We start from the raw sequence: 26,235 nt of genomic DNA, 5'->3' as shown, positions 1-26,235 counted from the left end.
TCTGAGGTATAGTTTTGGGTGATGAGAAGGTTCAGGATGTGACCTAGAGAGAGTGAGAGTTTGAGGTTGTGTGGAGAAGAGCAGTGGACATGAGATCAAGGAAAATTTTAGATGGGTCATAAAGAGTGATGACAGAAGTCCAGGGAGAGGTTGACTGAGCTGGATATAAAGATTAGAAAGAAGGAAAGAAGGTAGTATAGTTGATTGAGACCGAGTGGCAAACGGAGACTGAGCGAAGAGTAACTATAGAGTCACAGAATTGTCTATACTGTGTACTCTGTGAGGCTACTAGTATTATAAATTTTCATTCCTGTGACGGTGTGCGTGGTAAAATATTTTGACATATATACGTAAACTTTTTAACACATTTGTGCGTGTGCGCGCACGCATGCTGCACGTGCACACACACACCCCCTTGTGGTTGACAGAGCCACTGCATAAGGTTGGAAGTATTGCTACTGCACATCTCCAAGGTGTTCCGTTCTTATCGTAGTTGATGTGACAGCTACCCCGGGAGTTGTGCTGTCCATAATCTGCATTGCCAATACAGCAGCTCTGGTAATTGGTTCATGGGAACAGCAAGAACATTTATTTTGATTTTTGTTACTTTCATTTTATTTAAGATACAGTTTTCTAGCATCATAATTCATAAAATAAAAGGAAGAAAAAGACTCAAGTTATAGCATTTGCAAAAGTTTAGTGTAGTTTTTCATTCCTATCATGTACCACACCAGGAGTGCAGGCATTGTTTAGAAGGTTGAGGAGAAGGCCTCACCCTGGAGATATCTTACTTCATTGGGTTGGGACGGAGAATGATAGGTAACGAATAAAACGAAGATTGGCATTTAAAACAAGTCCTTTGGTTGTTTAGAGGAGAAATGAATTACATCTAGTTAGAAACTAAAGATGGTTTATAGAGGAGTTGGTGTTAGATATGGGAAGATTTCTATAGAAAGAGATTTTTGTTGGACATGGGCCAAGGGCATTCCAGGTAGGAAATAATGCTTAAAAATTAGATGCTTAACCACCTGCAGATTTAACTTAGCAGTACTATTTATTTTCACCCCAAACTTGGATAACTGAGAGCAACATAATAGACTCTTGTGAGGTTTTAAAATAGCAATATGATTCATGATGTCAGTTTACTTGGACCAGAATTATAGTTGCCATATCTGTTTTTCCACTTAGTTAATTAAAACAGTCCTCTGTAGTTTCCTGTTTCTTCTACATTTTCATTTGCAAATTGTTTTTGTCAAATTCCAAATCCAAGAATAACTCAAACTGCCTAATTGTCTGGCTGTCATATGTGAGCGTTTAAGCTTTTGTTTTGCTCTCTAGATTATGTTCTTTGACCCACAGAATGTGGAAAATAGGAGTTTAGAAATACGGCAGTAATTCACTTGAAACAAATCAGTGAAGTTCAGTCAATTTTATACTGAGGATAAGAGGAGGATATAACAGTTAATCATTAAAGTTAATAACAAAAAACTTGGGAAAATGGCATGTCTTTTCATCTGTTAATTTTTTATAAAGGAATATGCATGCTCATTGTTAAAATTTTAGGAAGTCTGTATGTTATAAAATAGAACTCAACTATCAAGAAGAGATTAAATTTTAACATTTTGATGTATTTCCTTTTAGTCATTTTTGTTGTGCCTGTATTTATAGAACGTGTGTAATCAACACGTACATAGCTGACGTTTAATATATGCTGTGTATCTGGGGTTCCATCGTTTTCCTTCACTCTGAAGAACTGATTTTAGGATTTCTTTTTCTTTTTAAAATTTAACTTTATTGAAAAAGTTGAAATATAATTTACCATTCTAAGGTATATAAGTCAGTGGTTTTTAGTATTCACAAGATTATGCAACCACTGCTATCTAATTCAGGAACATTTCATCACTTAACTATGATAAATAGAACCAAGTGGGCCTTATCTGAAAGGATTTCAAGGAATGGGTTACCTTTGAGATGAACTTTGAAGGCCCACAGGTTTTCCACAGTTAATTACTTCCTTTCATCAAAACCCTTCAGTGGGGGCTTCCCTGGTGGTGCAGTGGTTAAGAATCCGCCTGCCAGTGCAGGGGACATGGGTTCAAGCCCTGGTCTGGGAAGATCCCACATGCTGCGGAACAACTAAGCCCGTGCACCACAACTACTGAGCCTGCGCTCTAGAGCATGAGAGCCACAACTACTGAGACTGTGAGCCACAACTACTGAAGCCCATGTGCCTAGAGCCCGTGCTCTGCAACAAGAGAAGCCACCACAATGAGAAGCCTGCACACCACAACAAAGAGTAGCCCCCGCTCACCGCAGCTAGAGAAAGCCCGCGTGCAGCAACGAAGACCCAACGCAGCCAAAAATAAATAAATAAAACAAATTTATATTAAAAAAACCCAAAACACCCCTTCAGTGGTTCTCCATTGCTTAAAGCATGAAAGCCAAAGTACGTAATGTAATATTCCTTATATCTGGGCCGCGCCTAAGCATTTAACATCATCTTTGACTGTGAGCCCTTGAAAGCATAAGTCCCACCTATTACTGAGCTTTGGAGAGTTTACCACCTTCTCCATGCCTTTTAAATACCATTTGGCGTGTCCACCGTCCTGCTAGAAGATATCCACCACATCTTTCAGGATTCAGCTAATGGGTTTCTCACCTTATTATCAAACCTTTGTCTTACTCTTCAGGTAGAAATAACCACTCCTTCTCCTTATGTTTATACAATGTGCCCTTATTGACTGGAATAGTAAAGGTGTATACTTGTTGTCTTAGTATAGTTATTAATAGCCATCTCTCACTCTCAAAAGTATCCTGGTTTAGACAGACAGCTACATGGTCATTCTCTCTGTATGGCCATCTGTCATTAAAACTGTAGCTCTTCCTTCGACCTAGCTACTTATACATTTTCCTCTCTTTCTATTACTCTGAGCCCCTTGAAGCTAGGGACTGGGTGCTTAATGTCTCCAGCACTTAGAGCATAGAGTATAGTTTGGGCTCAGGAAATATTAAATGGGTAGGCAGAAGAGTGGATGCCTGGGAACTTCAGATAAAGGCAATGGAATATGGAGAAGTACAGAGGATAGGAAAGTCAAACATGCAGATTTTGGGTTTTTTTTCGTAGGGCCCATAATAAAGGATTCAGCATCTTTTTTCTGTGGGTTTACAATTTTCATCAAAAGTAGAATGTTTTTGTGCATTTCTACCCTTCCACCTGTTGAAAATTTAATTACTAATGTTCTTTCATTAAAACAACAACAAACTTTTCTGTTTCGTTTTGGATAGTTTGTATTGATTTGTCTTCACGTTCATGAATCTCTCCTTCTCCAGCATCTAAACCACTGTTCATCCCAACCACAGTATTTTTCACCTCAGACATTGTAGTTTTCACCTCTGGAAATTGAATTTGAGTCTTTTTTAAGTCTTCTGTGTCTCTACTTACCTTTTTGAATATATGGAATACTGTTAGAATATTCTTGCCTGCTAGCTCTAACATCGCTCACAGTTTTAGGCCTATTTTGATGGATTTTCTTCTCCTCTTTATGAGTTGTATATTTTTGTCTCTTTGCATACCTGGTAATTTTTGATTGGCTGCCAGACGTTTTGAATTTTACCTTGTTGGGGGCTCAATATTTTTGTATTCCTATAACTATTCTTGAGCTTTGTTCTGAGATGCAGTTAATTTACTTGGGACTAGTTTGTGCCTTTTGAGTCTTGTTTTTAAGATTTGTTAGGTGAGGAGTCTTTAGGGATAATTATCCTCCGCTACTGAGATAAGATCCTTCTGAGTACTCAATGCCCTGTGAGTTATGAGACTTTCTAATCTGGCTGGTGGGAACAGGCGTTATTCCCAACCTTGTTGAGTGACATGTATGGTTCTCTTTAAGATTTTTGGGTACTTCTTTGCCTGACCTTGAGTAGTTTCCTCACATGCTTGCTTTGCTGAATATTCATGGAGGTCTATCTGAAGACGTCCCTCTCCCACCCTATCCTCTGCTGTGAAAACTCTAGCCTCATTGGTCTCCCTAGACAGGCTGGTCTATTTTCTCAATTCAGGGAGACTGCTGGGCTCTCCTGGGCTCCCCCTGCCTGCATTGAAGCCTGGAAACTCTCCTCGACCAATAAGCTGGGACAGTTGTAGGGCTCATATAGTTATTTACTGTTTCCTAGGAGTTACTGTACTTTGTTGCTGGATGTCTAGTGCCTTGAAGATCATTTCTTCATATATTTTGTCCACCACACAGCCTAGGTCTTTGTTAGAATCCCTGGGTTCTCTTCTCTTTTAAAAACTGTGGGTAAATATTTTCTTCAGCGAGTTGGGAGCCATATTTTATTCCAGTAATGCTCAGATTGTTTCTCCAATTCAGCACGCAGTCCCGTAGCCTTTATTTCAGACAGGAGGAGTGTTCTGCTATTTTAATTACTTTTTAATCGGAAGAGGGAAAAAAGAAGACAAGAATAACCACCGAGTTTCCTTCTCTATATTTTAATGTAATAGTGACAGTTATCAATGATTTGTCATTTTACAAGTAGGGCTTTTGGGGGTTTAGTGGGCTTGGAGGTGAACCCTTTTTGTTTTACCAGAATTTTGGTAGTTTCCATGGTTATCAGTTTTTAAACTTACTGGTTTGTTTATTCCTTTTTACTTGTTTAGTTTGCTGATAATAAACTTTCTTTTTTGTTTTACTGTTTGAAGAAGATATGTATTTACTCATTTCATCAGGTAATTTGGGAGGGAAATTCTGTGATTTCTGCTCTCTGAACCTGGAAGTCCACTTAATTTCCATCCACACATTTTTGAAAAGATTAATTGAAACCTGTTATTGGTGCTACCTTGTTGGCTTATAAAATTCTCAGATACAAGTACTTAAAAATATTTCAGTAAACAAATTTAAAGTAATGAAAATGATTTATGTCAATTGTTGGATTCAAGATGATAACCATAAATAAATGTCTGTAGCTTAACTAATACATATTTGAGAAAGAAATCAATTGGTAATAGTTGCTTAAAACTAGAAAATATATTTGTCTTCCATCAGTGTGTTCTTTGTAATTTTAGATGGTTGTGTGTGGTTATTGTCATGAAATTAGATAATAAAAAGACTGTTTAGTTTCCAAGGAAAAATATGAGGAAAGAATAATAATTTTAGGTTAAAACCTATTATTAAGAATTAATATTTTGGGTAATTATTAAGATCCTGCAAGCTGCATGACATGGCAGAAAAAAAATTTTAAAAATCCTACATTATATGCCTGTAATCATCCTTTAGTGTCCTTTATCTTTTTTCTGTCAGAGTGCAGATTTTAAGTTCGTTTCACTTAATGGCTGTGATATGTGATATCATATTCTCTTGCCCTGTTCCCTTTGATCATTAGTAGAGGGATACGGAACCAAGAAAGACTGTGTGGGCACATGGAGATTTTATCTATAATAAGGGCACCATTTATACCTATAGATTTTATGATTAAAGCAATTGGCATACAACAGAATTTAAAGCAATAATGATTTAGCAAAATTTATTTTTTAAATGTTGCTGATATTTAGAATTTAAAATTTGTAGTTTCTTTATCCTAATAGTTGCTTAGTAATTCAACCATAAGATGTAGAATAGAAATTCAAATATAAAAAATGAGGCGATATTGTCATATGATTTTATTGCAATACAGAATAAATTCATGGTGGGTTTTTTTGTGGTGCTGGCAGTCTATTGATTTGATCCGTGTAGAAGTGTGTTCACTTTGAAATTTCATCAAGTTGTATATTTATGATTTATGTACTTTCTGTGTGAATGTTATATTTTAATCAAACTAAAGAAATTGCTCTTAAAGTATGAATAAACTTACCTTCTTTTCTCTTTAAAGGAAATGATTATTGACAGAGTAAATGGACAGGCTGTTCCTAGATACTTGATATACGACATAATTAAATTCAATGTAAGTACCTTTTATAATTTATAAAATAAAAATGTCACTGAGATAATAATTAGTTTTTAACAAATAAAAAGTTCTACTGTCTTAGAGATAGTAGGAAAGCAGAATGATGACTCATTCAAATTACCCATTTGATACCTTATTAATACTTTTACGTCTCCTTTTCTTTCTCTTAATTGCCTAATATTTAGCACATTTCTTTGTCTTTGGATTCTTTAGGAACTTCAAGTGAGTAAGGAAAAAAGTTTAGTTGTGATAAAATAAGACAGCATTTTGTAAAATGGAAAATTCTCAATTTTAGTTATCCTGTACTCGATTAAAAAGTCTCCAAATTTTATTAGTCTGTCACTTAAAAAAAAAACAAACAGAGAAACTGACTATGAGTGTTCACTGTGTAACATGGAGGCACAAATATGTTATTCATGAGTACATGCAGGAAACTTGAAAACAAAATATAAAATTGCCTGTTGTAAATAGATTAAAAAAATAGGAATTATATTCTCTACCCATTTCCTGCAATGTTAGACTCATCAAGAATCTGTTTTCCTGTTAATGTTTAATTATAGTATGAATGACTAAATTATTTAGGCAGTACAAGATGACTTCTGTAAATGCAAGAATTTCTTTCAGTAGTGTATATCCATGAAAAGGTGTAATCATTCCTCTAGACGTGTTATTCAAATTGCATAATCACTTAGTATTCAAACCAGACTGAAAGCAATTAAGACTTCTGGAATTAAAAGTGTTAAGTTATAAGGTTTTGAAGATTTATAACAAGGCTTTTAAAAAGTTCTTTTTTAGGGGTATACATTTTAAATTGTAGTAGTAAGATTCAGGATTGCATTTATCCAGATTATTTTTTCCTGGAAATGTTCAATGTATGTATCTCATTTTTTTGTTGAATTTCTATATTTCAGAGTTTCAAATTTAAGAAACTCAGTCAGAAATCAAGTTTTATTTTTGTTCTGTCTGTGACCACTATATTCCTCAAAAGTAAGGTGTTCCAGAATTGATTTATTCTCATTACAGATATTGGAATAATGTTCATTGGGCCATAACGAGATGTAAAGGATGGGGTTGGCCTTTTTCTTTGTGAATGGGGGTGCACTGTCTCCTTTGCCTCTTGATAATGAACTCCACTTTAATATTGTTCAGTGCAGGTTCACTTCTTAGTCTGGGAGCTTTGCCTGAGACAACAGCCTTCTAATTCTTTAAAAAAATAGGAAAAATTTCAGCATGCACAAATATATAGAGAATAATGTAAGGCATACTTATGTACTGACCTCCAGATTTGTTGAAGTTTAACATTGTCATTTTTACTCCACTTTCTTTTCAGTAAGGAATAAATCATTACAGATTCAGTAGGAGTTTCTTTTTTTCTTTTTTTCTTTTTTTACCAGTCAGAAGTGTTTTATTTAAAAAAACAAAATGAAGGGAAAAAGTCCTTTAATCAGAAAGTCTGATTAAATTCAGTATTAACTCAAGTTCTCAAAAATCAATCAAGAAAAGCCAACAGGTGCATCAGAGAAAAGCCGGCAGCTGTTGACAGTTCTTTGGTGGAAAAGTAAGTTGCACACTTATACAAGCTGCCCGAATGATCATTAAGCCCAAGTTATGTTTTCCAAATACAGGTTTCAAGATACACTAAAGAAACCATACAGACACCCCCAACAGTATAAAAATTTGACAGTGAAGTTTAAGGATGTAGGAAAGTCAAATATGACAACACACATGAATAATTTATAAAATAAGCCTTTCAATCCTAGAAAACTAAAATGGGGAAACCTCAGGGATGGTAACGAACATAAAACGAGAGCTAATAGCAAATGAAACAACCCCAAACATTTTCCCAATGACTAAGCTACAAAATGACAGCTTAGGAGACTATTAACATGTAGTTTTTCTTCTGGTTATCAATCAATACATATATTAAATTAGGGTAGTTTTTTTTCTACTCAACTACCATCATTTCTTTCTTTTTTACCTTTTCCCTAATTTTCTCTTGCAACATTTTTCCTTTGGTTTGACCAGTTGAACGCAAAAGGTTTGGAACCTAAAGTGAGCATCAACTCATTATTGGAATAGCACTTGGGAAATGCAATCGTAGAAAAGACAAATTTGTGCAGCGTTGGTGGTATGGTGGTAAGCATAGCTGTCCTCCTAATAAAGACAAATTTTAACCGAAGTGGTTGACAAAGTTAGGCAGCCATTCTCAGTGTGACAGTGTCCCCCTGTTAATCAGTAGGTTAATGGCTTCTCTTGGCTGGATCCCATGACCCAGCACGATAGTGGCATGTTCCCTGGTGGGTAACTGCAGGGCTATGTGTGCAAACACCCACCCATTTAAGCTTACAAATAAATAGAAAGCATTGTTTTAAACCATTTAAGTAGAATAAATATTGCATTTCTATTGGCCTGGTTTTCCTCGTGAACTAGCTTGGAGTGCTGTTCATGACACAGAAGACGCAATAGTTAATTACTTGCTACTCCAAGCTCCTTAGACTTCAGTACTTCCCGCTCTTCAAGCCTCAGCACTTTTTTTGCAGCAATAATGGTATTCTTCATTAGCATTGCCACTGTCATGGGACCAACACCCCCAGGGACTGGAGTGATGTAACCGGCTTTCTTCCTGACTCCTTCAAAATCCACATCTCCAACCAACTTGGGTTTAGCAGTTATGGGATCTTGAATTCTGTTTATTCCCACATCAATGACAGCTGCTCCTTCCTTAATCATATCTGCTGTGATCAGATTTGGAATGCCTGCAGCAGAGACCACAATATCTGCAAGAGCCGTATGTTTCTTCAGCTGCTCCTTGGGAGTATATCGATGAGATATTGTGACAGTGGCATCACCTCCGGGACGTTCGTGCGCCCCATCCGTGTGCAGCAGCACTGCAATGGGCATTCCAACGTTTTTTGACCTTCCAGCCACAAGCACATTCTTCCCCAGGGTTGGAATACCAGTTCGCTTAATTATTTCCCACACACCCCATGGAGTAGCTGGTAACATGGAATTCTGGTCCAAACACATTCGCCCTACGTTAATTACTTGAAAGCCATCAACATCTTTGTCTGGAGAAACAGCATTGCAGATCTTTCTCTCATCAATGTGCTCTGGAAGAGGCAGCTGAACAAGGAGGCCATCTACGTTATCATCATTATTTAGTTTATTGATTAAATTCAACAGTTCTTCCTCTGAAATTGAAGCTGGTTTCACAATTGTCTCACTGTTGATTCCCACATCGGCAGCTGCTCTGGTTTTGTTGAGGACATAGGAGTGACTTGCAGGATTCTCACCAACCAGGACGACGCTCAGGTGCGGCCGTCTGTGGCCTGACGCCACCCACTCTTCCACCTCCTGCCGCACTTCCTGCTTGATCTGCTCAGCAAGTTTCCTTCCCGAAATGACAACAGCTTCATTTCTGGAATGGCCAGTCTCGGGGAGGGGACGTGTTAATTTCTTCTTTCTTGTAGCCATCCACAAGTGGAACAGGGTCTGGATGTTTCCCTCCCTAAGAAAACGCAAACAGAGCTTTCCCTCTTCTCTTCCCGGGCGTTTACCACCTCAATTTACTCGGTCTGGCACTGACCGACTCCGGGTGGGCTGCAGTCAAAGTCCGAACTGCCGAGAGGTGGAAGGGGCGATGGTGGAGGCGGCAGCTCTGCGCCGGCCGGAGCAGCCGGATGGCCAAAGTGGATAAGAGGCACATTGCAGCCATGGCCAGCGCCCTCAGTAGGAGTTTCTTGTGCACACCTCTCTCATTCCATTCTTGACCATCTTATCCAGAAGCAGATTCTACCCTGAATTTGATGTTTATTATTCCCATGAATGTTTTTAATACCTTTACTACCTATGTGTAGATCTATAAGATATATGTGGTGTATTCTTTTGCAGTGTTTCTACTGTTATATAAATGTCATTGTACTACTGTACTATGGTACCCAACATTTGGTCCACCTTATTTGTTGATATTTATTTGTGTTAATACATACAGGTTTAGTTCACTCACTTTAATTAGTATTTTATTACATTGTATAAATATACAGAATTTATCTTTTTTCCATTTGATGGACATTTGGGTTTCCATATTTTGCTGTTATACTACTATTGCATGGAACAGTTTTATATACTTTTTATTGTGTGTGTATGTCCAGGTTTCTCTAGGATAGTTCTCATTCTTGGGATACAATCATCTAGGAAGCGTTTTAAAAAGCCAGTCCCTCATCCCTACATCATGGAGATTCTGATTAAATTGGCGACTTCAGCTTTTTTTTGTGTTGCTAAATTCCCTTCAGAAGTAGTTGTACCACTTTACCACAGTTGGTATTATCAGATTTTAAGATCTTTGTCAATTGGATTGTTTTAATTTGCTTTCCTGATTACTAATGAAGTTAAGCATATTTCATGTTTATTTTTACTTGTTTGAATTTTTCTTCTGTGATTTAACTGCAAGTTTGAATAATCTTCTAATAGCTATCTTTTCTGGATTCTAATCCTTTCTTAGTTATATATGTGGCAAACAATATGTTTTCCATATTAATATCTATTGATTCACAGAAGTTTTTCATTTTAATGAAATCCAGCTCACTATATCTCAAAGTTTGTGCTTTTGTGTCTTGTTTAGGAGATTCAACCATATTTTCCTGTAAAAATGATTAATTCATGCTTTTCATCTCTTGGTCTGTAATCATTCATTCAGTAAGGATTTATTGAGTACCTTTTGCTTTATTTCATAGATTTTTAAAATTTTAATTTTTTTTGCATTTTTGAATTTACTTTATTTTTTTATACAGCAGGTTCTTATTAGTCATCCATTTTATACATATTAGTGGAACATGTCAATCCCAATCTCCCAATTCATCACACACACACCCCACGACCACCACTTTCCCCACTTCGTGTCCATACGTTTGTTCTCTACATCTGTGTCTCCATTTCTACCCTGCACACCAGTTCCTCTGTACCATTTTTCTAGGTTCCACATATATGCGTTAATATACGATATTTGTTTTTCTCTTCCTGACTTGCTTCACTCTGTATGACAGTCTCTAGATCCATCCACGTCTCTACAAATGACCCAGTTTCGTTCCTTTTTATGGCTGAGTAATATTCCATTGTATATATGTACCACATCTTCTTTATCTGTTCGTCTGTTGATGGGCATTTAAGTTGCTTCCATGACCTGACTATTATAAATAGTGCTGCAATGAACATTGGGGTGCATGTATCTTTTTCAATTATGGTTTTCTCTGGATATATGCCCAGTAGTGGGATTGCTGGATCATATGGCAATTCTATTTTTAATTTTTTAAGGAACCTCCATACTGTTCTCCATAGTGGCTGTATCAATTTACATTCCCACCAACAGTGCAAGAGGGTTCCCTTTTCTCCACAACCACTCCAGCATTTGTTGTTTGTAGATTTTCTGATGATGCCCATTCTAACTGGTGTGAGGTACCTCACTGTAGTTTTGATTTGCATTTCTATAATAATTAGTGATGTTGAGCAGCTTTTCATGTGCTTCTTGGCCATCTGTATGTCTTCTTTGGAGAAATGTCTGTTTAGGTCTTTTGCCCAACTTTGGATTGGGTTGTCTGTTTTTTTGATATTGAGATTCATAAGTTGTTTATATATTTTAGAGATTAATTCTTTGTCCATTGATTCATTTGCAAATATTTTCTCCCATTCTGAGGGTTGTCTTCTCATCTTGTTTGTAGTTTCCTTTGCTTTGCAAAAGCTTTTAAGTTTCATTAGGTCTCATTTGTTTATTTTTGTTTTTATTACCATTACTCTAGAAGGAGGATCAAAAAAGATCTTGCTGTGATTTATGTCAAAGAGTGTTCTGCCTGTGTTTTCCTCTAAGAGTTTTATAGTGTCCAGTCTTACATTTAGGTCTCTCTAATCCATTTTGAGTTTATTTTTGTGTGTGGTGTTAGGGAGTTTCCTTATTTCATTCTTTTACCTGTAGCTGTCCAGTTTTCCCAGTACCATTAATTGAAGAGACTGTCTTTTCTCCATTGTATATCCTTGCCTCCTTTGTCATAGATTAGTTGACCATAGGTGTGTGGGTTTACCTCTGGGCTTTCTATCCTGTTCCACTGATCTATATTTCTGTTTTTGTGCCAGTACCATACTGTCTTGATTAGTGTAGCTTTGTAGTATAGTCTGAATTCAGGGAGTCTGATTCCTCCAGCTCCGTTTTTTCCCCTCAAGACTGCTTTGGCTGTTCGGGGTCTTTGTGTCTTCATACAAAGTGTGAAATTGTTTGTTCTAGTTCTGTAGAAAATGCCATTGTTAATTTAATAGGGATTGCATTGAATCTGTAGATTGCTTTGGGTAGTATAGTCATTTTCACAATATTGATTCTTCCAATCCAAGAACATGGTATATCTCTCCATCTGTTTGTATCATCTTTAATTTCTTTCATCAGTGTCTTATAGTTTTCTGCATACAGGTCTTTTGTCTCCCTAGGTAGGTTTATTCCTAGGTATTTTATTCTTTTTGTTGCAATGGTAAATGGGAGTGTTTCCTTAATGTCTCTTTCAAATTTTTCATTATTAGTATATAGGAATGCAAGAGATTTCTGTGCATTAATTTTGTATCCTGCTACTTTTTTACCAAATTCATTGATTAGCTCTAGTAGTTTTCTGGTGGCACGTTTAGGATTATCTATGTATAGTATCATGTCATCTGCAAATAGTGACAGTTTTACTTCTTCTTTTCCGATTTGGATTCCTTTTATTTCTTTTTCTTCTCTGATTGCCGTGGCTAAGACTTTCAAAACTATGTTGAATAATAGAAGGCAAGAGTGGACATCGTTGTCTTGTTCCTGATCTTAGAGGAAATGCTTTCAGTTTTTCACCATTGAGAATGATGTTTGCTGTGGGTTTGTCATATATGGCCTTTATTATGTTGAGGTAGGTGCCCTCTATGCCCGCTTTCTGGAGAGTTTTTATCATAAGTGGGTGTTGAATTTTGTCAAAAGCTTTTTCTGTATCTGTTGAGATGATCATATGGTTTTTCTCCTTCAATTTGTTAATATGGTTTATCACATTGATTGATTTGTGTATGTTGATGAATCCTTGCATTCCTGGTATAAACCCCACTTGATCGTGGTGTGTGATCCTTTTAATGTGCTGCTGGATTCTGTTTGCTAGTATTTTGTTGAGGATTTTGCATCTATATTCATCAGTGATGCTGGTCTGTAATTTTCTTTTTTTGTAGTATCTTTGTCTGGTTTTGCTATCAGGGTGATGGTGGCCTCATAGAATGAGTTTGGGAGTGTTCCTCTCTCTGATATATTTTGGTAGAGTTTGAGAAAGATAGGTGTTAGCTCTTCTCTAAATGTTTGATAGAATTCACCTGTGAAGCCATCTGGTCCTGGACTTTTGTTCCTTGGAAGGTTTTTAATCACAGGTTCAATTTCATTACTTGTGATTGGTCTGTTTATATTTTCTGTTTCTTCCTGCTTCAGTCTTGGAAAGTTATAGCTGTCTAAGAATTTGTACATTTCTTCCAGGTTGTGCATTTTATTGGCATAGAGTTGCTTATAATAGTCTCTAAGGATGCTTTATATTTCTGTGGTGTCTGTAGCAACTTCTCCTTTTTCATTTCTAATTTTATTGATTTGAGTCTCTCCCTCTTTTTCTTGATGAGGCTGGGGAATGGTTTGTCAGTTTTGTTTATCTTCTCAAAGAACCAGCTTTTAGTTTTATTGATCTTTGCTGTTTTTTTCTTTGTATCTATTTCATTTATTTCTTCTGACCTTTATGATTTCTTTCCTTCTACTAACTTTGGGTTTTGTATGTTCTTCTTTCTCTAGTTCCTTTAGGTGTAAGGTTAGATTGTTTATTTGAGATTTTTCTTGTTTCTTGAGGTTGGCTTGTATAGCTATAAACTTCCCTCTTAGAACTGCTTTTGCTGCATCCTATAGGTTTTGGATCGTCATGTTTTCGTTGTCATTTGTCTCTAGGTGTTTTTTGGTTTCCTCTTTAATTTCTTCAGTCATCTCTTGGTTATTTAGTAATGTATTCTTTAGCCTCCATGTGTTTGTGTTTTTTAATGTTTTTTCCCTGTAATTCATGTCTAATCTTATTGCGTTGTGGTCAGAAAAGATGCTTGATGTGATTTCAGTTTTCTTAAATTTACTGAGGCTTGATTTGTGACCCAAGATGTGATCTATCCTGGAGAATATTCCATGTGCACTTGAGAAGAAAGTGTAATCTGCTGTGTTTGGATGGAAGGTCCTATAAATATCAATTAAATGTATCTGGTCTTTTGTGTCATTTAAAGCTTGTGTTTACTTATTAATTTTCTGTTTGGATGATCTGTCCATTGGTGTAAGTGGGGTGTTAAAAGTCCCCCACTATTATTGTGTTACTGTGAATTTCCTCTTTTATAGCTGTTAGCAGTTGCCTTATGTATTGAGGTGCTCCTGTGTTGGGGCATACATATTTACAATTGTTATATCTTCTTCTTGGTTTGATCCTTTGATTATTATGTAGTGTCCTTCCTTGTCTCTTGTAACATTCTTTATTTTAAAGTCTATTTTTTTTTTTTTTTTTCGGTACGTGGGCCTCTCACTGTTGTGGCCTCTCCCGCCGTGGAGCACAGGCTCCGCACGCGCAGGCTCAGCGGCCATGGCTCACGGGCCCAGCCGCTCTGCAGCATGTGGGATCCTCCCGGACCGGGGCATGAACCCACGTCCCCTGCATCGGCAGGCGGACTCTCAACCACTGCGCCACCAGGGAAGCCCTAAAGTCTATTTTATCTGATATGAGTATTGCTACTCCAGCTCTCTTTTGATTTCCATTTGCATGAAATATCATTTTCCATCCCCTCACTTTCAGTCTGTATGTGTCCCTAGGTCTGAAGTGGGTCTCTTGTAGACAGCACATATATGGTCTTGTTTTTGTTTCCATTCAGCGAGCTTGTGTCTTTTGGTTGGAGCGTTTAATCCATTCACGTTTAAGGTAATTATCGATACATATGTTCCTTTGACCATTTTCTTAATTGTTTTGGGTTTGTTTTTGTAGGTCCTTTTCTTCTCTTGTGTTTTCCAGTTGGAGAAGTTCCTTTAGCATTTGTTGTAGAGCTGGTTTGGTGGTGCTGAATTCTCTTAGCTTTTGCTTGTCTGTAAAGCTTTTGATTTCTCCAGTGAATCTGAATGAGATCCTTGCTGAGTAGAGTAATCTTGGTTGTAGGTTCTTCCCTTTCATCACTTTAAATATATCATGCCACTCCCTTCTTCCTTGTAGAGTTTCTGCTGAGAAATCAGCTGTGGGAGTTCCCTTGTATGTTATTTGTTGTTTTTCCCATGCTGCTTTCAGTAATTTTTCTTTGTCTTTATTTTTTGCCAATTTGACTACTATGTGCCTCAGTGTGTTTCTCCTTGGGTTTCTCCTGCCTGGGACTCTCTGGGCTTCCTGGACTTTGGCGGCTATTTCCTTTCCCATGTTATTTAAGTTTTCGACTATAATGTCTTCATATATTTTCTCGGGTCCTTTCTCTCTCCTCCTTCTGAGACCCCTGTAATGCGAATGTTGTTGTGTTTAATGTTGTCCCAGAGGTCTCTTAGGCTGTCATCATTTCTTTTCATTCTTTTTTCTTTATTCTGTTCTGTGGCAGTGAATTCCACCATTCTGTCTTCCAGGTCACTTATCTGTTCTTCTGCCTCAGTTATTCTGCTATTGATTCCTTCTAGTATATTTTTCATTTCAGTTATTGTTTTGTTCATCTCTGTTTGTTTGTTCTTTAATTCTTCTAGGTGTTTGTTCTCTAATTCTTCTAGGTCTTTGTTAAACATTTCTTGCATCTTCTTGATCTTTGCCTCCATGCTTTTTCCGAGGCCCTGGATCATCTTCCTTATAATTATTCTGAATTCTTTTTCTGGAAGATTGCCTATCTCCACTTCGTTTGGTTGTTTTTCTGGGGTTTTATCTTGTTCCTTTTTCTGGTACATAGATCTCTGCCTTTTCATCTTGTCTATCTTTCTATGAATGTGCTTTTGTTCCACGCTGCAGGACTGTAGTTCTTCTTGCTTCTGCAGTCTGCCCTCTGGTGGAAGAGGCTATCTAAGAGGCTTGAGCAAGTTTCCTGTTGGGAGGGACTGGTGGTGGGTAGAGCTGGGTGATGCTCTGGTGGGCAGAGCTCAGTAAAACTTTAATCCACTTGTCTGCTGATGGGTGGGGCTGGTTTCCCTCGTGTTGCTTGTTTTGCCTGAGGTGACCCAACACTGGAGCCTACCCAGCTCTTTGTTGGGGCTAATGGCGGACTCTGGGAGGGCTCATGCCAAGGAGTACTTCCCAGAACTTCTGCTGCCAGTGTCCTTGTCCCCACGGTGAGCCACAGCCACCCCCCACCTCTGCAGGAGACCCTCCAACACTAGCAGGTAGGTCTGGTTCAGTCTCCTATGGGGTCACTGCTCCTTCCCCTGGGTCCTGATGAGTACACTACTTTGTGTGTGCCCTCCAAGCGTGGAGTCTCTGTTTCTCCCAGTCCTGTCGAAATCCTACAATCTATTCCCAGTAGGCTTCAAAGTCTGATTCTCTAGGAATTCCTCCCCCCGTTGCCAGATCCCCAGGTTGGGAAGCCAGACGTGGGGCTCAGAACCTTCACTCCAGTGGGTGGACTTCTGTGGTATAAGTGTTCTCCAGTTTGTGAGTCACCCACCCAGCAGATATGGGATTTGATTTTATTATGATTGTGCCCCTCCTACCATCTCATTGTGTCTTCTCCTTTGTCTTTGGATGTGGGGTATCTTTTTTGGTGAGTTCCAGTGTCTTCCTGTTGATTATTCTTCAGCAGTTACTTGCGATTCCGGTGCTCTCGCAAGAGGGAGTGACTAATTCATTGGGTTTTTAAGTCACAGTTTTTCACATTTCTGATAATAGAATATATTTATGATTGAAAGTGTCATATATTTAATTCTTTAATATACTGTGGAGGTTTCATTGATGTTTAACCATTTTGTTTATTTTGAATTATGAAATCAAGGTCACCCTTAGAAAAAATTTTTTTGAAATAATTGTTTGAAACTTTTCAGTTCCTTAGTTTATTATTTTGTACAGCAAGAATTTCATTGATAATTTTTTATATGTCAAGTATTAGTCTAGGTATTGAGTATGCCCAGAAGAATAGGACATAATTTCTTGCCTTCCAGGGAGTTTATAATTTAGTGCCCTGACCTTCAAAGGAGGCTACTTCTATAACAGTTCATTGGGATTTGGAAAGAAAATCGGAGAACTCCTGTTTATTCTTAATCTCTTATTCAATTTTTGTCTGTTTTATAACATACAGTTGTGCATGTATGCAATTTATTAAAAATTAATATGTATATATTATACACAGTTGTTCGGATATGTGTTTAGATTGGATACAAAATCAAAAGAAACTTGCAGGGACTTCCCTGGCGGTCCAGTGGTTAGGACTCCACGCTTCCACTTCAGGGGGCATGGGTTTGATTCCCGGTCGGCGAACTGAGATCCCACATGCTGTATGGTCAAAAGAAACAAAAGAAAAAGAAATTTGCAGACCAGTGGTGTTATGAATGGGGATATAAATATAAAGAAATATTATAATGGTATCATAAGTATAATGTCAAAGATATATGGGAGATATAGAAATATATGAGAGGTACCAGAGAGGTGAGAATATTCCAGCTTACCCTGGGTATACTTGAGTTATTTGAAGTGTGGAGTTGTAGACAGAGAAAGTGATACAGATTAATTTTGAAGGAGTGAGCCTTAGAAGTCAGGAGCATTAGATGGTTTTTAGTGTACTTGATGTATGGTGAGATGTGAGACATAGCAGGAAATGAGAATGGATTTGTGGGTAGGAGACCAGATCACCTGAATAAGACATTTTAGCTTAGTTCTTTGTTCTGTATATAATAGGACACTACTGAAGGGTTTTAGTTACGGTAATGATATGATCTTATTTTTATTGCTTTGGAGGATAACTCCACTGGCATCGTGGATAGTATTTTGAAGTGAGAAAGAACTCAAAACAGGGAGACCAGTTAGTCAATAGTTATTGAGCGCTTCCTGTAGTCTATTCTCAACGATTCAACACCTATCTATCAGGAGCTTCCTTTATGATAGGCAACACAGATTTGAAGGTGAACTTGATTTCAATCTATTCTAGTTGTTTTGGTGAATTTTAAAGTGAAGAGTATCTAGGAGGGAATTTAGACTACTTACAAGTTTTTTAAACAATTTTTAGGCTTTTAATTTTATTTCTTAAAAAGAGGACTTGCTTGTTTCATTTTAATTTTATCAGGGTCTCAATTCATCTAATAAATAAGCCTGACATTTTAGGTTTTTCAACCTTGTTGATGACATAGGTGACATGGAAAAGTTTGCACATGGACTGTGTGGTTATTTACTAACTAGCATTTCTTCAGTAAATAACCTTTACAAACAGTCGTATGCCTTTATGTAAAGGAATATATTCTACCTTATACCTAGCTCTTGCTCACTTGTCTTGCTCCATATTCTTTGCTGAGTATCAAAATTGTCATCCTTCCAAAGTTGAGAAAAAGTCATCCTTGAGGTGTATTTAATGTTCACAGATTAAGCAAGTGTTGCCACCCCTTTGTAAACAGTAGGTTGGGTAAAATGTTAGGTTGAGTGATATAGATTAGAGAAGTGAAAGAAGGCAGAAAAGATGGGAAAAATGCGTGGAAGTGTGTCCAATTGCAGAATAAAGAAAAGGGTACTTGATATACCATTGAGATGATGCTGCTAATCCGGACCACTGCTGTCACCCAGGTGATATGTTATAGCTGTATTTGTATATACCATTAGGAGAGGACAAGCCCCTACCCTCAGCTTATACAAAAGTGTACATGTGCTTTTTATTTCATGGTTCAAACCATATATATATACCATAATATATATACTGTATATATACATATGGGGGAAGAAGAAAACTTTTGTTTTTGAATATATCATATAAACCTTTTCTGTATTAGTTTTCAGAGTTGAGAATGTATTTGCTTAATAAATATCTTCTACTTCTTGAAGGCTGTAAAGTGTTAGCACTTTAAACAACAAAAAACATTATAGGTGACTTTTTTGCCTATTTTGGTGTGTTGTTTGCTTGTACTTTCCTGACTGTGGATTTTAGTTTTACACAGGTTTTACTAATTCATGTAAACAATAAAAATGATTAGTGAGTATATTAATACTTTAATTCAGATGTGAAAACAGGATCAATTTATATTTGAGAAGATTTATACCATTTTCCCATACTCTTTTATATATTTATAATTAAAATAAGTAACTGTATGTGTGTGCATTTGCATGTTTAGGTATGCTTCTGTCATTAGTCAAATTAATCATCAGGGCTGGCACTTGTGGTTGTTCAGGCTATACACTGGGCAACTCCAAAGGATGCTGTTTATATAGACTGCTATGTATAGTGTATCAGCCTGATAATTATGCTGATAAAATAGTTTTTAGTGTTGAAATTTAAATAATTGTCTTGTTTAATTCAGGCACAGCCGGTTGGAGATTGTGATTTTAATATTCGTCTGCAGTGTATAGAACGAGAAATAATAAATCCTCGACATGAAAAAATGAAGACGGGGCTCATTGACAAAACACAGGAACCATTTAGAGTCAGAAATAAGCCATTTTTTGACATCCATGCTTCAAGAAAGGTAAAGTTTTCTAATTAATACTTGCAGTGTAACAAAACTCATCTTGGAAAAGGAATATGAATGACATTTTGAGACCCACTTGTCTTGATTTTTCCAGAAATTACTTGAATTGAATATAGCACTATATTGACAAACATATATAATTCCCAAGTCTGCTCTTTAGCAAGATCCTTTTTTTTTTTAAATTGAAGTATAGTTGATTTACAATGTTGTGTTAGTTTCTGGTGTACAGCAAAGTAGTTCATATATATATACATATATATATATATATTTTTTTCTTTTTCAGATTCTTTTCCATTATAGCTTATTATATGGTATTGAATATAGTGCCCTGTGCTATACTGTAGGTCCTTGTTGTTTACCTATTTTATTTTAGTAAGATTCTCAGTGACAGAAACTTAGGTTACTTCCTTGTTTTCTTTTCTTTTTTTCTTTTTTAAAAAATATTTATTTATTTGACTGTGCCAGGTCTTAGTTGCGGAATGCGGGATCTTTGTTGCCACCTGCAGGGTCTTCGTTGTGGTGTTCGGGATCTTTACTTGTGGCACGTGGGCTCTTAGTTGGGGCATGTGGAATCTAGTTCCCTGACCAGGGATTGAACCCGGGCCCCCTGTATTGGGAGCACGGAGTCTTAACCCCTGGACCACCAGGCAAGTCCCCCTTGTTTCTTATAATAGTTTGTGATTCATGGCTATTGGTTCATATTATGTTTTTTAAAAAGCTGTAAACAGGATAGAATTATATAGAGTGAAAATCACCTGTTAAGCCTTCTGAAGGTCAACAGTGTTTACTATGTAGTCTTATTTTAAAAATTAATTTACATATATATATACATACATGTGGAAGGTTTTCTTTTGGTATTTATTTTTGTTGTTTTGACACTGAAAACCCGAGACTTATTTCACTTAACAGTGTAACTTGGAAATATTTCCATGACATGCAAAGAGATTTATAACTGCCGCATAGTATTTGACAGTAAAGATGCACCATGGAGTTATTATGTTTTGGAGGAGAGGTGGTTATGATAGGATAATATAGGAAATAATAGCAATGTAAGCAATTAAATGTTTTAAAATTTTTTCTAATATAATCTCACATGTTAGATGATGTAAGTTTTTGTTGTATTTTAACTGCTTCTACTCAAGTCCACTCAATTTGGTATTAGCCCTTGGATGTAATATTAGCAATAATCTCAGCACTGTTGAATGCCTATCTTTTCTTCTCAACAAATACAAAGTTATCATTCTACTTTCACTTATTGTGCATAATGCCTGCTTGGCATGGGACTGTTGGTTGACTTCTGGTGCCATGGCCTTCCCACAGTTCACTGCTTTTGTGTCTGTTTTGTCAGCAGGTATATTATAGGGTTGCCTGAAAGAGCCATACACTTCTGTGCCCTGCCCAGTCGGTAGGGTAGGGATAACGTTAACACTTAACATGGGCCACACCTTTCTAAATTTTTAATTCATTGTAAAAGTTGGTCAGAAGCCAAATTGTTTCAGTTTGCATTCGTTTTTTTTTAAATGTATTTTGACAGCTTGTGCTGCCATAATTCAAAGTTCAACATTTAAGAAAATGTGTCTCAGTGTAGTTTTATTAGTCAAAATCAGTGCTGCTTAGAAATGCTTAGAAAATAGTTCTTTAGGGATCTGAAGTATATAGTTATGTTGACCAACTTTTCATGTAGTTTTTCACTAGAAAAAACGATGCCCTAATTTTTCTCCTTTCTACTTAGCTTATATAACCACGCTTTGAAATCATCATAGGAATTTCTTTTTTTTCAAGCAGTTCTATTATCTGGAATTTTACATATAAGTTTCCTCTTCCCTCCTTTTCAGTTTTTACTGTTATTTTTTGTCCTCAATTTGTCTTACCAAAGTGTAAAGTTGTAGAATACAGAGGGAAAGCACATTTTGCAGCAGAGTTGGTCTAAAGGGTAAGACTGTAGTAACACCAAGTTATAGAATAGTAGCTACGATTGACAGGTTATTGCTCTAGAGTTGCTTATTATTTTTATGTTTGCTACTGGGAATTGTAAAATAGTGGTGTTACGAATGATGCAGCATTTGTCAGGGAAGTACGTATCATTTTTATGAGAAAGCCTAGTTTTTATGTGGTTTTTAACAAAATTTACAACTCTGAAAAATGCATACCTTTGGGTAGAAAACAGTAGAATTTCATTTCTGTCTATAAAAACTTGAAGATAACTTTGATTTTAGGAGTTTATTAGCATAGCTCTATAAACAACCTCTCCATTTTGTTGAATTTGATCCGTCAAACTAGTGAAGGGATAATGAGTTGTTTAATTTTTAACTTAATATACATAAATGGGTGTTAGAATACAGCATCCTAAATAGTAATAAGAAGTAGCAGTTTCTTAAATTACAATTTATTTGCATTTCCAGTTTGAAGGCCAATTAAAAAAGAATTATTTGAATAGATTAAATGTGGTTAACAAAATTTTAAAAGTCAGACAGACAACAGATATTTATCATCATCTCAGAAGAGTAACCACTGCTATTAGCATTTATTGTATCCATCAGAATTTCTTTATCCATGTGCAAGCAATACAATTATTTATATTCTTACCATCCTTACCCAAGAGGTGATTCTTAACGCCCTTTTCTGTACTTGCTTTTTTTTACTTAATTTATTTTGTGTCCCCTTGCCCCAGTTTTGGTACATAGAGATCTCCTTCAATCTTTTAAATAGATGCACAGATTTCCATCTTATCAGTGTACCATAATTTACTTAATCCATAGTCATTTGGGTTGTTTTTAGCCTGTTGATAGGTTTTTGTTTGTTTGTTTTGCATATGGATATCCAATTGTTTCTGCACCAAGTGTTGAAGAGATGGTCCTTTTTTCATTGAATTTCTTTTGCATGTTTATAAAAAATAAGTTGTTATGTATGTGTGGGACTATTGCTAGATGCTCTGTTCTACGCCCTTGATCTTTTTTATCTGTCTTTGTGGTAGTACTGTCTTGACTACCTTTGTTTATAGTAAAGATTGAAATCAGACAGACTTGATCTTCCAACTTTGTACTTCTTTTTTGAAGATGTTGTCTCTATTCTAGGCCTTTGTGTTTTCATTGAATTCTCTTGTTCCATCTGATTCTTGTTTATAATTATTTTTCAGTTGATTCTCTTGGATTTTCTGAGTATCCAGTCATATTAGGTGTAAATTGACACAGTTTTACTCTTTTTTCCTTCCTTCCTTCCTTCTTTCCTCCCTCCCTCCCTTCCTTCCTTTTCTTTCAACATCTTTATTGGAGTATAATTGTTTTACATTGGTGTGTTAGTTGCTGCTATATATAGCAAAGTGAATCAGCTATAAATACACATATATCCCCATATCCCCTCCCTCTTGCGTCTCCCTCCCACCCTCCCTATCCCACCCCTCTAGGTGGACACAAGGCACCGAGCTGATCTCCCTGTGCTATGTGGCTGCTTCCCACTAGCTATCTGTTTTACATTTGGTAGTGTATATGTATCCATGCCACTCTCTCACTTTGTCCCAGCTCACCCGTCCTCCTCCCCATATCCTCAAGTCCATTCTCTGGTAGGTCTGCGTCTTTATTCCTGTTTTGCCCTTAGGTTCTTCATGACATGTTTTTCTTTTTTTAGATTCCATATGCATATGTTAGCATGCGGTATTTGTCTGTCTCTTTCTGACTTACTTCACTCTGTATAACAACTCTAGGTCCATCCACCTCACTACAAATAACTCAATTTCATTTCTTTTTATGGCTGAGTAATATTCCATTGTTTATATGTGCCACATCTTCTTTATCCATTCATCTGTCGATGGACACTGAGGTTGCTTCCATGTCCTGGCTATTGTAAATAGAGCTGCAGTGAACATTGTGGTACATGACTCTTTTTGAATTATGGTTTTCTCAGGGTATATGCCCAGTAGTGGGTTTGCTGGATCGTATGGTAGTTCTATTTTTAGTTTTTTAAGGAACCTCCATACTGTTCTCCATAGTGGCTGTATCAATTTACATTCCCACTAACAGTGCAAGGGGTTCCCTTTTCTCCACACCCTCTCCAAAATTTATTGCTTGTAGATTTTTTAATGATGGCCATTCTGACTGGTGTGAGATGAGACCTCATTGTAGTTTTGATTTGCATTTCTCTAATGATTAGTGATGTTGAGCTAATGTGTTTCATGTGTTTGTTGGCAATCTGTATATCTTCTTTGGAGAAATGTCTGTTTAGATCTTCTGCCCATTTTCGGATTGGGTTGTTTGTTTTTTTGATATTGAGCTGCGAGAGCTACCTGTATATTTTGGAGATTAATCCTTTGTCAGTAGCTTCATTTGCAAATATTTTCTCCCATTCTGAGGGTTGTCTTTTCGTCTTGTTTATGGTTTCCTTTGCTGTGCAAAAACTTTTAAGTTTCATTAGGTCCCATTTGTTTACTTTTGTTTTTATCTCCATTTCTCTAGGAGGTGGGTCAAAAAGGATCTTGCTGGGATGTATGTCATAGAGTGTTCTGCCTGTGTTGTCCTTTAAGAGTTTTATAGTGTCTGGCCTTACATTTAGGCCTTTAATCCATTTTGTGTTTATTTTTGTGTATGGTGTTATGGAATGTTCTAATTTCATTCTTTTACATGTAGCTGTCCAGTTTTCCCAGCACCACTTATTGAAGAGGCTGTCTTTTCTCCATTGTATATTCTTGCCTCCTTTATCAAAGATAAGGTGACCATAGGTGTGTGGGTTTATCTCTGGGCTTTCTATCCTGGCCCATTGATCTATATTTCTGTTTTTGTGCCAGTATCATACTGTCTTGATTACTGTAGATTTGTGGTATAGTCTGAAGTCAGGGAACCTGATTCCTCCAGCTCCATTTTTCTTTCTCAAGATTGCTTTGGCTATTTAGGGTCTTTTGTTTTTCCATACAAATTGTGAAATTTTTTGTTCTAGTTCTAGGAAAAATACCATTGGTAGTTTGATAGGGGTTGCACGGAATCTGTAGATTGCTTTGGGTCGTATAGTCATTTTCACAATGTTGATTCTTCCAATCCAAAAACATGGTATATCTCTCCATCTGTTTGTATCCTCTTTAATTTCTTTCATCAGTGACTTATAGTTTTCTGCATACAGGTCTTTTGTTTCCTTAGGTAGGTTTATTCCTAGGTATTTTATACTTTTTGTTGTAGTGGTAAATGGGAGTGTTTCCTTAATTTCTCTTTTAGATTTTTCATTATTAGTGTATAGGAATGTAAGAGATTTCTGTGCATTCATTTTGTATCCTGCTACTTTACCAAATTCATCGATTAGCTCTAGTAGTTTTCTGGTGGCACCTTTAGGATTATCTATGTATAATATCATGTCATCTGCAAATAGTGACAGTTTTACTTCTTCTTTTCCAATTTGTATTCCTTTTATTTCTTTTCCTTCTCTGATTGCTGTGGCTAGGACTTGCAAAACTATGTTGAATGATAGTGGTGAGAGTGGACATCGTTGTCTTGTTCCTGATCTTACAGGACATGCTTTCAGTTTTTCACCATTGGGAATGATGTTCGCTGTGGGTTGGTCGTATGTGGCCTTTATTATGTTGAGGTGGGTGCCCTCTATGCCCGCTTTCTGGAGGGTTTTTATCATAAGTGGGTGTTGAATTTTGTCAAAAGCTTTTTCTGTATCTATTGAGATGCTCATATGGTTTTTCTCCTTCAATTTGTTAATATGGTTTATCACATTGATTGATTTGTGTATGTTGAAGAATCCTTGCATTCCTGGGATAAACCCCACTTGATCATGTTATATGATCCTTTTAATGTGTTGTTGGATTCTGTTTGCTAGTATTTTGTTGAGGATTTTTGCATATATGTTCATGAGTGATATTGGCCTGTAGTTTTCTTTCTTTGTGACACCTTTGTCTAGTTTTGGTATCAGGGTGATGGTGGTCTCGTAGAATGAGTTTGGGAGTGTTCCTCCCTCTGCTATATTTTGGAAGAGTTTGAGAAGGATAGGTGTTAGCTCTTCTCTAAATGTTTGATAGAATTCGCCTGTGAAGCCATCTGGTCCTGGGCTTTTGTTTGTTGGAAGATTTTTAATCACAGTTTCAATTTCAGTGCTTGTGATTGGTCTGTTTATATGTTCTGTTTCTTCCGGGTTCAGTCTTGGGAAGTTGTGCTTTTCTAAGAATTTGTACATTTCTTCCAGGTTGTGCATTTTATTGGCATAGAGCTGCTTGTAGTAATCTCTCATGATCCTTTGTATTTCTGCAGTGTCAGTTGTTACTTCTCCGTTTTCATTTCTAATTCTATTGATTTGAGTCTTCTCCCTTTTTTTCTTGATGAGTCTGACTAGTGGTTTATCAATTTTGTTTATCTTCTCAAAGAACCAGCTTTTAGTTTTATTGATCTTAGCTATTGTTTCCTTCATTTCTTTTACATTTATTTCTGATCTGATCTTTATGATTTCTTTTCTTCTGCTAACTGTGTTTTTTTTGTTCTTTCTTTAATTGCTTTAGGTGTAAGATTAGGTTGTTTACTTGAGATGTTTCTTGTTTCTTGAGGTAGGATTATATTGCTATAAACTTCTGTCTTAGAACTACTTTTGCTGTATCCCATAGGTTTTGGGTTGTTGTGTTTTCATTGTGATTTGTTCCTAGGTATTTTTCGATTTCC

At 36.6% G+C, this 26,235-nt stretch overlaps 2 protein-coding genes across 2 annotated transcripts in view; one reads left to right on the top strand and one right to left on the bottom strand.

The window, feature by feature from the left end:
- Positions 1–26,235, top strand: part of RNGTT (RNA guanylyltransferase and 5'-phosphatase) — a 221,891-nt gene that overhangs the window by 66,000 nt on the left and 129,656 nt on the right. Inside the window, exons 10-11 of the mRNA XM_082669277.1 lie at positions 5,863–5,934; positions 19,433–19,597. Of these exons, the coding sequence (XP_082525403.1) occupies positions 5,863–5,934; positions 19,433–19,597 (237 nt within the window). The remainder of the gene's footprint in view (positions 1–5,862; positions 5,935–19,432; positions 19,598–26,235) is intronic.
- Positions 8,189–9,652, bottom strand: LOC309831553 (bifunctional methylenetetrahydrofolate dehydrogenase/cyclohydrolase, mitochondrial-like; the record flags this gene model as incomplete). The annotated part of the gene is made up of 2 exons (XM_082668792.1): positions 8,189–9,355; positions 9,528–9,652. 2 exons carry the CDS (start codon positions 9,650–9,652, stop codon positions 8,404–8,406), a joined length of 1,077 nt encoding a protein of 358 aa, XP_082524918.1. The 3' UTR covers positions 8,189–8,403.

The sequence above is a fragment of the Grampus griseus genome, assembly GCF_964374135.1.
Source record: "Grampus griseus genome assembly, chromosome: 13".
Classification (NCBI taxonomy): Eukaryota; Metazoa; Chordata; class Mammalia; order Artiodactyla; family Delphinidae; genus Grampus; species Grampus griseus.
The sequence above is the reverse complement of the archived record's forward strand: the minus strand, read 5'-3'. Positions and strand labels throughout refer to the sequence as shown.